The sequence below is a fragment of the Vulpes vulpes genome, chromosome 16 (genome assembly GCF_048418805.1).
Source record: "Vulpes vulpes isolate BD-2025 chromosome 16, VulVul3, whole genome shotgun sequence".
Classification (NCBI taxonomy): Eukaryota; Metazoa; Chordata; class Mammalia; order Carnivora; family Canidae; genus Vulpes; species Vulpes vulpes.
Genome location: NC_132795.1, coordinates 92177070 through 92192189, shown reverse-complemented (window position 1 = coordinate 92192189; position 15120 = coordinate 92177070). Strand labels below are relative to the sequence as shown.

Genomic DNA, 15120 nt, shown 5'->3' with positions numbered 1-15120 from the left:
AGCCTACTTTGGATTTCCTAGCATGGACAAAATGATTTTTAGTTTCCCTTTCACTCTGAAATTTTAAATATTTCTGTTTCTGAATGTCTGAATAGAATATATTTTTATTTTTTTATTTTTTAAAAATATTTTATTCATTTATTTGAGAGAGAGCACAAGTGGGGTGGAGGGGGGAGTGGAGCAGAGGGAGAGGGAGAAGTGGACTCCCACTAAGCAGGGATCCCTATGCTGGGTTCAATCTCAGGACCTGTAATCATGACCTGAGCCGAAGTCAGACTCTTAGTCAGTTGAGCCACCCTGGTGTCCCTATTTTTATTTTTTAAGATTTTTATTTACTTATTTGAGACAGAGCAAGGAGAGAGACGGGAGGGAGAAGGACAAATAGACTCTGCGCTGAATGCAGGGCCCTACGTGGGGCTCAGTCTGATGACCCTTATTAGATGATGACATAAACTGAAACAAAGAGTCCAGTGCTTAACTGACTGAGCCACCCAGGCACCCTGGACTATATTTTTAAAGTAAATAGCACTAATTTTATCACTACTTTAGAAAAATTGACTTCTGTAATGACAGATGTTGTATCTTTCACTGTATAATACCATGAATGTTGGTAAATATTTGAAGCTGATTCTATAGAGTACTTTTATCCTCTGAGTAGGACAGCGCTGAGAAATAAATCAAATATTGAATGCTGCCTGCCTGCTAAAAACAAATTCTAAACTCTTATAATTTTTATCCCCAAGATCATATTTCATTCTACTTAATGTTCCTTGACTCTTGAGTTTATGTCCAATAATACTGATGAAAAGTATAGTTATCCAAAGCTGTCTGGAAAATATTTAAGAACCCTGTTGATTATTATTGCCAGTACATTATGACTTATTGGAAGACAGGATGAAAATTTTATAATCTTTTATTTATTTTGAGCCCAAGGAAGAGTTTGCCTTTACTTTCAATCTTACTTTTTTTGTTTGTACCTTAAGGGACAAAGTTTTCATAAAGTATATATGATTTTTAAAAAGACTTTCAAATATTTTCATTGTCTATATTTTACTCAAGTATCTTTCTATATTATTATTTTTTTAGAACCTACACGTGTATAAAGAGTGTTTATTCTTCACATGAAACAGTTCCATAAAGTTGCTTATCAAATGTCAGTTCCAGTTGGTTATAACTATATAAAAGTTTGGTATCAGAACTTATGTTGAGTCTCTGACTTTGATAAACATCTTCATATGTAAATAATTTCCAAAGATGAAAGTATTCTAAAAGAAAATGTTTTTCTTTTTTAAATTTTTTTTTTTTTTTTTTTTTATGATAGTCACAGAGAGAGAGAGAGAAAGGCAGAGACACAGGCAGAGGGAGAAGCAGGCTCCATGCACCGGGAGCCCGACGTGGGATTCGATCCCGGGTCTCCAGGATCGCGCCCTGGGCCAAAGGCAGACGCTAAACCGCTGTGCCACCCAGGGATCCCAGAAAATGTTTTTCTTTTTTTTTTTTTTTTTTTTTTTAATTATTTTTTTAAATTTATTTTATTTATTTATGATAGTCATCAGAGAGAGAGAGAGGCAGAGACACAGGCAGAGGGAGAAGCAGGCTCCATGCACCGGGAGCCCGATGTGGGATTCGATCCCGGGTCTCCAGGATCGCGCCCTGGGCCAAAGGCAGGCGCCAAACCGCTGCGCCACCCAGGGATCCCAGAAAATGTTTTTCTAATCAAGAATACTTACAGTTGAAATAACCCAGTTTTGTTTTAATTACTGTCATATCTTATGTCGATGATTTACTTTCTTGACTTTAACACTATTAAGTATTAACATTAGTTTCTTATTTTGTAGCTTCACAAATATTTTTAAGGCCCATAGTTTTATTTGGAAGCATAAGAATTAGTTTCGAACCCTTTATATTTTTGATCAATTAAGATAATGTGTATTTTCTGTCTCTTATCTTCTTAAAAGCATTAGTGACGTAAACTGTGTTCTTAGTTTATTAAAATGATTATGCCTTCCCAGGAGGAGTTAAAAGACATTGTGCTTGAATTTCACACATTTTTCTTTTTCTTTTATACTAGAAACCAAATTTTAGTCATTTTTGTGGAGGCAAATCTTAGAAAAGCATAGGGTCTTAAAATAGGAAATCTTTTTGTCGGGCAGCCCAGGTGGCTCAATGGTTTAGCACCACCTGCAGAATGGGGCGTGATCCTGGGGTCCCGGGATTGAATCCCACATCGGGCTCCCTGCATGGAGCCTGCTTCTCCCTCTGCCTGTCTCTGCCTCTCTCTCTCTGTGAGTCTCATGAATAAATAAACAAAATCTTAAAAAAAAAGAAAAATCTTTTTGTTAGTAGCAATGGAGGGACTCTGTGGGATTAATTTGGTAACAATGTTTCCATTTGAGAGCTCTTTGTCCAAGTTTTGCTTTTAGCTCCAATGTTCTTTCTAATGTTTTTAAAGGGAACTTTAATTCTCAAATCTTCCTGTAGTCTATTTGCTACAATTGGTAATCTCTAAGAGGAATGTGAATGTCCTTATTTGTGAATAATTCTTCTGTATAATAAATATGAAGCTAATAGAATAGTGGCAGTAAAAAAAATGCTTATGCATGTTTTCTTTTTTCTCATTCTTTCTATATTTTTTGACCATGATATTATTTTCTGTATAAACTGTTTTTGTGAATTCTGAACTCCCAGAACATTTTGTTTATATGCTCTAATGAAATTTTACAACATTCTATTATGTCTTACAGTCATTGGTGTTTTTTTTTAATCCTTTGCCTATATTTTCTGTAAATTGGTAGTTAGACTTCAAATGCTTGATTAGAGTGAAGGTTTACTTTTTAGCAGGAACACCTAATAGGTAGTGGTGTGTATTTTAATTTTAGCCAAGAGACATATTTCTGGGGAAGGCAGATGGGGGAAAGGGATAATTGGTGATGGGCATTAAAGAGGGCACTTGATGTAATAAGCACAGTGTATTGTATGCAACTGATGAATCACTAAATTCTACCCTTGAAACTAATAAAATACAAACACTTATTTTATCTAGGCAAAAAAAAAAGATATAGTAACATTTCAGTAAGGCATTTATATTTAAGTAAAAGATCAGATTCCAAATCCAAAAAAAAAAAAAAAAAGGCATATTATTTGGTTGTCTCTCCTTTTATGATATTAGCAGCCATTTGATGATCACTGCTTAGATTTATCATCTCATTATGGGTTACAAATAATAATAATATTCTAGTTCTATACTTCCTTATTCATTTATTAATTGGAATATTTCTGTAAAGTGGTATTTCTCCATAGAAATTTGGTAACACTGAAGGACAGTTCTTACAAGGAGAGGCAGGATAAATTCTAGATGCCTTTTTCTTACTTAGCAGTTTTAAAAATGATGAATTGAAAATCTAGCATCTTCCAAAGGTAACTGATGATTTTTTAAAAATATATTTTTATAAACATGTGAATTTACATATACTTGAAGTATTTAAGTTTTTTGCTGTTTTTGTTTTTGTCAACGTTCAGATTGTTATGTCTTTTGTAGGAGCCTCCTTAAGTTCACTTAAGATATACTGTATATATAAATAGATACATTTCTATATTTTAAAGTCACTTGAAATAATTCCTCTTTGTATACATTTGCTGCTAACTTGTTGTGCAGTTAAATTAATTTTTTTTAAAGATTTTATTTATTTAAGATAGAGCACTACCATGAGTGAAGGGAGGGTCAGAGAGAGAAGCAGGCTCTCTGCTGAGCAGGGAGCCCAATGTGGGGCTCCATCCCAGGACCCTGGGATCATGACCTGAGCCAAAGGCAGATGCTTAATGGACTGAGCCACCCAGGCGCCCTCAGGGTTGAAATTTTTAAATGCAATGTTGTGCTATAACATGTCTATGAGTAGTTACATGGTTCCAAAGTCAGATCTCTGAAACAAAAAGGATGTTCAAAGAAATTTAACTTCTCTCTGGTTCCTTCCTTCCTACCTACCCTATAAGTCACCATTTTTAGAAGTTTTAATTTATATTTATCCGTCATCCATCCAGCCATCTCTCTATCTGTCCCTCATCTTAGATAAGCATTAGTATACTGTATTACATTGCATTACCTTGCTATTGTCACCTTACAGTATACCCTGGAGATCACTTTACAGTGTGCCTTCTCAATGAGGGGATATCATCCTAAGGGAGCAAGAATTGGTTCTTTTAAGGGTGAAAAAAAATTGGATATTAATAATGGCTTGTGGCCCTCCAAAGGGCCAAGGTACATAAACAGATATACAGCATATCTGTGCTATTAAGTGTACATGCCGGGTGATTAGGAATAAAAATGTCTAAAAAGGATTCTTGGGGCAACAATGAAAAAAAAAAAGATTGAGACACTGCTCTGTAGCAATATATGTTAATTGGTAGTCCTCAATTCTTTTAACAGTACATTAGTGTCTGTTATGATATAGTCAACTAACCCCCATAGGTCAACATTTGGGTGGTTTCTATTCCTTTGTAGTTTCAAACAGTGCTGCAATGAATGTATGTTCTTTTGTATTTTTATGAGTGTATCTTTGAGACAGATAGTGAGAAGTGAAATTCCTAGGTCAAAGGTTAATTACCTGTATACTTTTGCTAGACACTGCCAATACAAGTTTGTACTAGTGAATATGTTCAAAATTAGATTATTGTGAAATGTTGGTGCCATTTATGAGAATCTTCTTAGTCTTCTAATTAGCTGTAAGAAATATAATTTCATATTGTAAAATTTTCATATTGCAAATTTATACATTATTTCACATCAGATGTTTTCAAATTTATCATTTCTTACCAAATGTTATTTACATAAAGAACAAGGGATTTAAAGGCCACATGTTTTATTTTATTTATTTATTTATTTATTTATTTATTTATGTATTTATTTATTTATTTTTAGGTCACATGTTTTAAGCTAATTTCTAAAAATATGGTCTCTGGTTGGAGTATATATGTTTTTAAATGTTTTCTATTCAATAATAATTTAAGATGAATTTTAAATTTAGACATTTAAATATACATGTTTTGAAAATGCACCAAAGAATAGAGCTTTAAAAATTTTTTATTATGTATAAACAAATTTCTCATTGGCCTATTTCACTTAATTTTTTAAATACTTTGTACTGACTGTATTACTCATTGTTTTTATGAAGCTATTAGACTGTATGGTAAAGATCCCTTAGTATATGAAGATAGTGATCCTAAGAGCCCCCCTGAACAGGGACTTAATGGGATCATTCTTTTTTTTTTTTTTTTTTAATGGGATCATTCTTGTCCTTTGGATACTGCATGCTTTCTCTAGGGAAAAGCTTCCAAATCCCATTAGTAGTATTTGCCTTTACCACCCTCACAGCTTTGACCATCTGATTAGAGTCCTTCTTACTCCAAGCTTATGTAGGACCTGTAAATATTAGAGAGATTAAAAAGGAACCTTATATTTTATGAGAAAAAGTTCCAAGGATAGACTGTTGCTTAGTATTTTTATATTTCCAGTCTTGTGTCCTAATGACTTTTCAGGGTAATGACCTGAGGGGAATTGCCCAGTAACTCAGACTGTTCATAACAGATTGAATTGAGTCAATCTGTCCCTATAGTCCTTCAGGTATTTAAATCCACCCCAGCAGGGCCATAGTAGGCACTTGTATTTATGGAATATGTGAATGGCTGGGGAGCTGCTGACATTGCTATTCAGTAAATGGTCAATTAGGAAAGGATTTAGAATACCTGAATAGTTTGTCTGTGAGAAACAGCAAAAAAGCAGTCATGAAATTTCTAGAATCATGTTTCCTATAATATAAGTGTGTGGAGGCTAAGCATGTAAAGAAAAAAAGAATTTGGGAGATGATATGAAAGTATCACAGTTATTTTTTTTGTTAAGTTAAAAGACTCCATTTTACTCAAGTATCACATTATTGCACAAATGCTGTCAGCTAGAAAAGTTTTGCCTACCAGTTTTCTTGATTGTGGAATGAATTGGGTTTTTAATGAATAAATGTTATGTTTTCCTCTTCCTTTGTAGGCATTTGGGATCACAACTTTGTGAATTAGAAAAACTGATAGATAAAATGATGATTGCAGAATTTTCTACTTATTCTCACAGTGACTTAAACAGACCACTGGAAGACGATTGTCAAATTTTAGAAGAGGTATGTGTTTTGTTTTGTTTTGTTATTTTTTTGAGGTATATGTTTTGAACTGTGGATGAAATTGATGTTGCTTAGTGTTAATTCCTAACAGTCTTAGTTTAGAGCACATTCTTCTCAGATTATAGTCAGCAAAATTATCTTAAATTTCAAGCTCAGTCAGACTTCTATGAAGTCCTCTACTAACTGTATGACTTTAGCAAGCACCATAATTGTTCATTATCCTGTGAAGTTAGAGAATAAAGTAATTTTATAGCTTAATTAAAAATTGGATTTAAAATGAGGTCATATATAGCTTACAAACAAAGTTTAAAATCTAGTTATAGGATGAAATAACATATCTATATGTATCCATGTATTGGTGTATGTCTTTTATAAAAGTGATCGTTATTATATAGTAACTTATCAGTCATATATAGTCACTGAACCCCTTATAATCATGTTTTATACATATGCATGTGCAAATACATCAAATCCATGCTTCTCTTATCTGCTAACTTTTCAGTGCTGCTTACTGCCAAGAACTAGTAAAGAATCCAGAAGCCCTGATAGCAGCCTAACTAAAGAGATGTTTATATTTGTTAGTAGTTAATCCCCCACAAATAGTCCAGGTCATTTCAGTCTTCTTGACCACTAACTAAAAAGTACGGGGCTCATGGAGTATTTATACATCATCGGGGTTTGAGAAGGATATTTTCTAGCTACTTAATGAACCTAGGCCAAAATGTGCTTATATTGTTTTGCCCCCAAACCAGCTTCATTTGATCCACTACAGTGAATTAAGATTGACCTGTATTAAAACAGTGACTCCAATAATCTGATGACAAGATTGCTATGGAAGGGTTTTAGGGGTTTTTTTTTTGTTTGTTTTGTTTTTTTAGGCTTCTAGAAAATACCATTTGCAGGATAGGGATCTGAAGATTAAATAATAAAACCCTTGATGTTAAATAGTTCTACTTCTGAGTGAGATTATTTCATATTTAAATTGTGAAATTTTGTACTTTTATTTTAATAGGAAAGGCTTGTATCTCTTGTATTTGGACTTTTAAAACAAAGAAAACTTAATTTTTTAGAAATCTATAGTGAAGAAATGATTATTACAGCAAAGAATATCATTAAACAGGTAATTATACATTTTTATTTGATATATTTTGGTCTAGAATCTTTTAAATAAGTTTATTTTTACATGATCCTAGTGATAATATAGGCAGTTACAATAGTAACATTTTCTCATTTAAAAACTCAAAATATGGAATAGAAGAAAAAAGTCTTATCAGCCAAAAGATTATCACCTTAAGAATATTTCTAAGTGTAAATTGTTACTGATGTTTTTCATTGTTGCTATCATACTGTATATATGGTTTTGAATTGTGTATATATATATATATATATGTATAGTTCAATTAGAATCATAACATAAGCATTTTTTCATTTCAGCCTTCAGAAACATCATTTTTGATGGTTGTATAAAACTCCATCATTATATTATGCCTTCCTCCATGTTGAATATTTAAGTGGTTTTCAGTTTGGTGTTATAGAACACTGTGACACACATCTTTGGTATAAAGTTTTGTTTGTTTTTCCTTAGTTATGACTGTTTTCTTACAGCTAATTCCTAGAAATTGAATTATTGGTCAGAGTGGAAAGTATTTTTAAATTATTTGATAAAGCTGAATTGCTTTCTAAAAAGATTTTACCAAATACACCCTACCAGCAGTAGGTAAAGATTTATTTCCTCTTATCCTCATCTCTCAAATGATAATTGTAAACTAAAATCTGTGTTTTTTCAGTCTTTCCTCATCTTTGTTTTGCCTTTTTACTCAGATGAATATCATTAATTAAACTTCAGTTTTTCTAAATATGAAAAAGCAATTTTAAATATATCTATTAGGCATAACTGATCATTGTCATTAGGTTGAATGTTTGTTTCTGAGTTTTTAATGTAAATAAAATAAGCAAAAAAGAAATTATAATCACCCCATCTTTTACTTCTTTCAAACATTGACTGAAACACTGTATTTTAAAATTGTTATAACCACTTTCAAAAATTGTTGACAATAGCTACTAGCACTAACTATACACATATATTAAGACTAAACCATTCTTGGGATGCCTGGGTGGCTCAGCAGTTTAATGCTTGCCTTCACATCCAGGGCGTGATCCTGGAGACCTGGGATCAAGTCCCGCATAGGGCTCCTTGCATGGAGCCTGCTCCTCCCTCTGCCTGTGTCTCTGCCCCTCCCCTCCATGAATGAATAAATTAAATCTTAAAAAAAAAAAAGACTCAGCAATTTTGCTTCTAGGTATTTACCTAACAGAAGTGCATACATAAGTTCACCAAAGACAGCACCAAATATCATGCATGGTGTTACTATTGGTAATAAAAAACTCAAAAAGCCCAGATTCTTTTGTTTTTTTGAAAAACCCAAATTCTGTCATCAGAAAAGATCAGTAGAATTGTGGTATAGTTATACAATTGAGTACTAATGAGAATGAATAAATCACGTGAAGCAGCATGGATGATTATCACATACATAACGTAGCCAAAGAAAATAGATATAAAGGGGTATACATTGTATGATTACACCTTTGTAAAATTCAAACATAGAATTAATCTGTGGTATTAGAAATCAAAGTAATATTATCTTTTGGGAGGAAGTAGTGACTAGGAGGGGAGCAAGAGGAGCTTACTGGCAGTGTTCAATTTCATGAGTTCTCATTACACAAGAGTAAAAAATTATTGAGCTGTGAACATAATTTGTCTAATTTTCTGTATGTAGGTTATACTTCTAAACAATTTTTAAAAAAACTCCTATGTCATAATTCCCAGGATTCTCCTGAGGGCTAAGCATCTTTTAAAAAAAACTATTGAGTATATTGCAAGAAAACATAACCCCCCAAATGAATTTCTTTTGAAATTTTTATATGTGGTTTATATGGGGTTTTTACCTTGTTCCTAAGAATTATAGTTCTGGGTGTTGTTTGTTTGATGTATGTTTTTTGAATAGTTTTAAATAGTAGGGGATTTAAATTAATACAGTTCAAGCATACCCTGGAATAATTATTTAATAGGCTAAGGGTATAATCCTGCAGTTTTTTATACACCTTGAGGTATATGTAAAAGCCATAAGAGAAATCTAGTAAAATGATCTTATCTTCATAGTCATTGAGGTCATTTTTAATATACAAATGAACCATTTAGTACTTAAAATTTTAAAGACATTAATCAAATTTTTTTTCTTAAATTTTACAGTGTGTGATTAATAAAGTATCACAAATAGAAGAAATTGACACAGATATTGTTATGAAGTAAGTATAAATATTAGGTTGGGGGTTATCAGTCAGGGAAAAGATGACACATTAGAATAATTTAAGAAGGATTTAGTTAAGGAATTATTTACTCAGGTTTGGGTAGAGTGTAGGAAAATCACAAGTGACAGCGCAGGACCTTTAAGGGACAAGGGATGAGAAAAATTAGTAGGATTCAGAAGGAGGACACTTAGTTGAAGAAAAAAAAGAGTAATAGTTGAAGTGATTATCAGTGTGAGGCAATCATCTTAAGATAGCCTCTCAGAGGGATCCCTGGGTGGCGCAGCGGTTTGGCGCCTGCCTTTGGCTCAGGGCGCGATCCTGGAGACCCGGGATCGAATCCCACATCGGGCTCCCGGTGCATGGAGCCTGCTTCTCCCTCTGCCTGTGTCTCTGCCTCTCTCTCTCTCTCTGTGACTCTCGTAAATAAATAATAATAATAAAAAAAAAGATAGCCTCTCAGGGAGGGAAATGGAGTTACCAGTACCTTTGCTCTTTCCAGTCTTTTTTTAGGGCTCCTCATTGGCCAAGCCCAGCAGGTCAGCCTCTCAGGGTAGAAAGAGGATGGAAAGGACAATGTAGATATGGAGGAGGGAAATTGAAGATAATCCATTTTAGAGGAATAGCAGTATTAAGTTTAAATTATTTAGCTCTGTAATTAAAGCCTAGCTTCTAATTGGCTTTGAGAAATTTGAGTATGTGATTTTGAATTGCCTAACTGTAATTTTTTGTTTTCACCCCTGAAATTCCTATTCGTTCATTTTGAGAAGATAAGTGATAGATTCTATGAATTTCTATTTCATATAGATCCCTAAACTTTATTAACTGGGCCAAGGTATAAATAGCAATATGGATAATTGTGAAACTTCTCCAGGCCAAACTCAAAGAAAAGAATTAAGGAGTTTTAATTTCCACATTGTTATCTAGCGAAAACTCTGTTTCAAATTAGTTGAAGCAACTGTAACAATGCTGGTATCACTAGTAGTTGGAAAAATTAAGTTATTTAGATTCTGTTAAAAGCCCTATGGACATGGAGAGTCAGTTATTTATAATTTTCTTCCCTATGAAATTTTCTCAACTTAAATAGATAAATTCCTATGTCTTAAGTATAGAATCATCTTTTGAGAATAAATTCTAGGGGATCCCTGGGTGGCTCAGCGGTTTGGTGCCTGCTTTCGTCCCAGGGCGTGATCCTGGAGTCCAGGGATTGAGTCCCGCCTCAGGCTCCTTGCCTCGAGCCTGGTTTTCCCTCTGCTGTGTCTCTGCCTCTCTCTCTCTCTCTCTCTGTCTCTCTCTCTCTCTCTGTCTCTCATGAATAAATGAATAAAATCTTAAAAATAAAAATAAAAAATAAATTCTAGCTGCCCAAAGACAGTCATTGTTTTTGTTGGATTTTTTTTTTCCCTTAGGCTTGCAGATCAGATGAGAATGTTGAATTTTCCTCAGTGGTTTGATTTGCTAAAGGATATTTTCTCTAAGTTTACAATTTTCCTACAAAGAGTTAAGGTAAGCCTATGTGATTATCAGTTTGTCCAGAATATCCCTAAAAGTAAGTCTACTTTCTAGATGTATAACATACATACAGAAAAAAATTAGAAGAAAAACACAATTTGTTTTTGTAATTTTTTTTTTGTTTTTGTTTTTGTAATTTTTTTAAAGAAGCTTGGTTTCAAGTAAGATTTGAAGTGCTTCAGAGTACTTTGATACTCTAATTTTTAATGATTTGTTTTATATTAAAAAATATAATGCTTGCTTTGCATTAAATATTATACAGTAATATTTCCTCTTGTGATTTTGTGATTCTTGCATCTCTCTGGATTATCTAGAGGTACAATATTATAAAACACTCAAAAATCTGTTCCAAATCACTTATGTTTTCTAGAAATAGTTAATGTTGCTATAATGGTATTTTTTTAACATATAGTTCAAATTTAAATTGCTTTACTTATGTCCTTCATTTTAGGTTTTTATTTCCCTTTTTAATCTGAAAGCCAGTCGAGGATTATACATTACATTTAATTATTCTCAGTAGTCAAATCACTTAATTTTAAGCCACTCAGTATAAGGAAAAGAACACATGCAACACAGCATTTTTCAGAAGAAAGGATGTCATAGACTAATACGTTTTGGTTAGAATTACCAACATGACATAGCTGTGTTTTAATAAGACGGTCATTAGGAATTACTGAATGTAACAGGCTGTTTGTGAAATTTAACATTCTTTGGATTATCAGATGACAGTATTGTGTTACATGTGTTAGTTAACATCCCTATCTCTTTTTTTTTTTTCCCTATCATCTTTTAAGTATCCTGTTAAATGGTCTGGGGGACTTTGGTACTTATCTGTGACATGACTTTTCCTTATCAATATTGGAGTGATGTTAAGTCATGTATATCTGAGTGGGAAAGTTTTTTGAAAATGTGATTCAGTTAATTTAGACTTCTGCCAAAATGTGGACCCCACCTATTGAGAGTGATAGAGAACAAAACTGTATCTGTGGATTGCTCAAACACTAGGCCATGTGTTCACTTTTTCTTATATTCCCACCATGACTGTATCACATACTCTTCTGTTATTGCATGTCTGTGATGTATAGAACTCTTACACTGCAAATTATAGAATTGGCTAACATTTTGCCAGTAATTTTTAAATTTAAATATGATTAACATGCAGTATTATATTAGTTCCAGGTGTACATTATAATGATTCAACAATTCTATACATTACTCAGTGTTCACCATGATAAGTGTACCCTTAATCCCCCTCACCTTTTTTACCCACCCCCTACCCACCTTCCCTCTGGCAACCACCAGTTCTCTATATTTGAGAGTCTGGTTTTTTGTCTCTTTTGTTCTTTGTTTTGTTTTTTATATTTCATATATGAGTGAAATCATATGATATTTGCCTTTCTCTGACTGACGTCACTTAGTATTTTGCCCTCTAGATTCATCCATGTTGTTGCAAATGGCAAGATTTCAATCTTTTATGGTTGACTAATATCCGTGTGTGTGCGCACGTGTGCGCTACATCTGCTTTATCCCATTCGTTTATAGATGGTACTTCTATTGCTTCGTATCTTTTGCCAGTAATTTTTTAAATAGCTATTTCACTTTTAGGTTTTGTATCAGTTAAATTAAGCCGAATTTTTATTGATATATGTAGAGTATGGGAACAGTGATTTGTGATAGTTGTCATTTCTCATTTTCACATTTAGACCCCATAAGCTAATACTTCTGTAAAACATCTCTGAAGATGATATATAATCTATAAATATGGTACTTTTTTCTTTGAAAAAAGTTTGTGATTCTGTAAGGGTATGATTTCAATGAAAAGTAGTGTTAATTGCAGGCTGTTCATTTTTAATTGAGAATTTTTAAATAATTACAAATTGGAAAGAACCCAGATGTCTAACAGTAGAGGAATGGTAAATTGTGCTTGATATATTCATTACTATGGACTATCATGCAGCTGAGGATTTTCAATGTTGTAAAAAAAAATGTGTATATTATAACATTAAGTAAAAAGGCAAAATATAGACCTATTTACATAGTATGAGCTCAGCTATTTTAAAAAGATTTATCTTTTTATCTTTGTGTAACAAAGAGTTTGTCTTTTTGGTAGTTATCTTTTGACAGTATAATTTAAATTTATCATTCTTTTTTTGTTTATTTTTCTTAAATTTTCCACAAAGGGATGTATAACTTTTGTGATCAGGAAAGGTGGTTTTGGGGGCACCTGAGTGGCACAGTTGGTTGAGTGTCTGACTTTTGGTTTTGGCTCAGGTCATGATCTTGGGGTTGTGGGATTGAGCCCTGCATCAGGCTCCATGCTCACTGTGGAGTCTGCTTGGGATTTTCTCTCTCTCTCTCTCTCTCTCTCTCTCTCTCTCTCTCTCCCCCCCCCCTTCGTTCCCCCATACACTCTCTCCACCCTTCCCCCATACACTCTCTCCCTCTCTTCTCAAATAAATAAATCTTTAAAAAAGAGAGAGAAAGAAAAGATTGTTTATAAGTGTTTACTATATTACAAGAACAAACTATTTGAAGTTGTTATTTAATCTACCAGTATACAATGGTTCCAATATCTCCATATTCTAACACCTGTTTTTTTTTTTTTTATAATATCACCCTAATGGGTGTGAGGTGGTCTCTCATTTTAGTTTTGATTTGCATCTTCTTTACTGTTAAAGAATGCATTTATTTATTTGTGAGATACACCAAGAGAGAGGTAGAGACATAGGCAGAGGGAGAAGCAGGCTTTCTGTAGGAAACCTGCTGCAGGACTATATCCCAGGACCCCAGGGTCATGCACCAAGCCAAAGGCAGAGCTCAGCCAGTGAGCCACCAGGAATCCCTAATTTGCATTTTTCTAATGATTAGTGCTGTTAAACATCTTTTTATGTGCTAATCTGCCATTTGCATGTCTTCTTTGGAGAAATATTTTTTTTTTTTGCCTATTTTTTAATCAGATTTTTTTGTTAAGTTGTAAGAGTTCTTTATATATTCTGGCTATTTAACTCTATACCAGATATATGATAGGCAAGTTCTGTTTTGTTTAGTGTAAGCTATTTAAACTATTTAATATGTATGCAGTATATTTTAGGGAAATTTCAACTTACAAAATCACTTAAAATACAGAATTCTATTACTAAGCTTTCTCTTGTTTTTCACAGTCACCTTTACTGTGTGATAAAAAATTGGTAGAAATTCTAATATGCATAACATTGGTGCTCATTTATAAGATATTCAAAAGTAAATATGCAGAATGCACTTTTGGGAACTTTAGATATGTGTTATTTTAAATCCTTTAAAAATGTATCCTGTTTTCTTATAGGCAACGTTAAATATCATTCACAGTGTTGTTCTCTCAGTTCTCGACAAAAACCGAAGGACCAGAGAATTGGAGGAGATTTCACAACAGAAGAATGTTACAAAAGACAATTCACTGGACACAGAGGTTGCTTATTTAATCCATGAAGGCATGTTTATAAGTGATGCATTCAATGAGAGTGAATTAACACCTATAGCAATTGATACTACCTCTCAAAGAAATGCATCTCCAAATAGTGAGCCCTGCAGCAGTGATTCGGTATCCGAACCAGAATGTACTACTGATTCTTCATCCAGCAAAGAGCAGACATCATCATCTGCTACGCCAGGAGGTGTGGATATTATGTGAGTATAGTGACTGCTGCGAACTTTACATGACTTTGAGTCATCTTATTAATGGTTTCCACAAGACAGGTTATTGAAAGAACCATATGAACTTCAGTATTGGAATTTAATTTAACAAAAATAAATTAACTTTATGAAACAGGTATCTTTTTGAAAATGTATGGAATGTAAAGAGGTGAGCATTGGAAGTAATTGAGAACTGCAGAATTTTAAGGCTGGAAAGGAACCATTTAATTAAATGCCTTATTTCAGAGAGTTTAGTCCACTTATTTAAAGTTACTAGTGGTGGAACTTGTCTTGGAAATCAGATAAGCATTACCTTGTTTATTTTTCTTTCTTCTACTATGATACCTTTGTATTTTGTGTATAATGAAGATCTGTTCGATTGACCATTTTTTTGTCAAAGATGTGAATTTGCAAGTGGATCACACCATCTTTTCAAACATGACTTTTTAAAACTTATTTTGAAATAATTTCA

General features: G+C 33.2%; 1 protein-coding gene across 9 annotated transcripts in view; it reads left to right on the top strand.

Annotated features, from left to right (window-relative positions):
* The window catches only part of VPS54 (VPS54 subunit of GARP complex), a 76343-nt gene that overhangs the window by 34936 nt on the left and 26287 nt on the right, over window positions 1-15120 (top strand). For all 9 annotated transcript variants that reach the window (XR_011998047.1, XM_072743087.1, XM_072743084.1 and 6 more), the window contains 5 exons: window positions 6035-6161; window positions 7174-7281; window positions 9412-9467; window positions 10877-10973; window positions 14302-14642. Coding sequence is in view for 8 of the 9 variants with exons in the window: in XM_072743087.1 (XP_072599188.1) it covers window positions 6035-6161; window positions 7174-7281; window positions 9412-9467; window positions 10877-10973; window positions 14302-14642 (729 nt within the window). In the remaining variant the exon portion in view is untranslated. The remainder of the gene's footprint in view (window positions 1-6034; window positions 6162-7173; window positions 7282-9411; window positions 9468-10876; window positions 10974-14301; window positions 14643-15120) is intronic.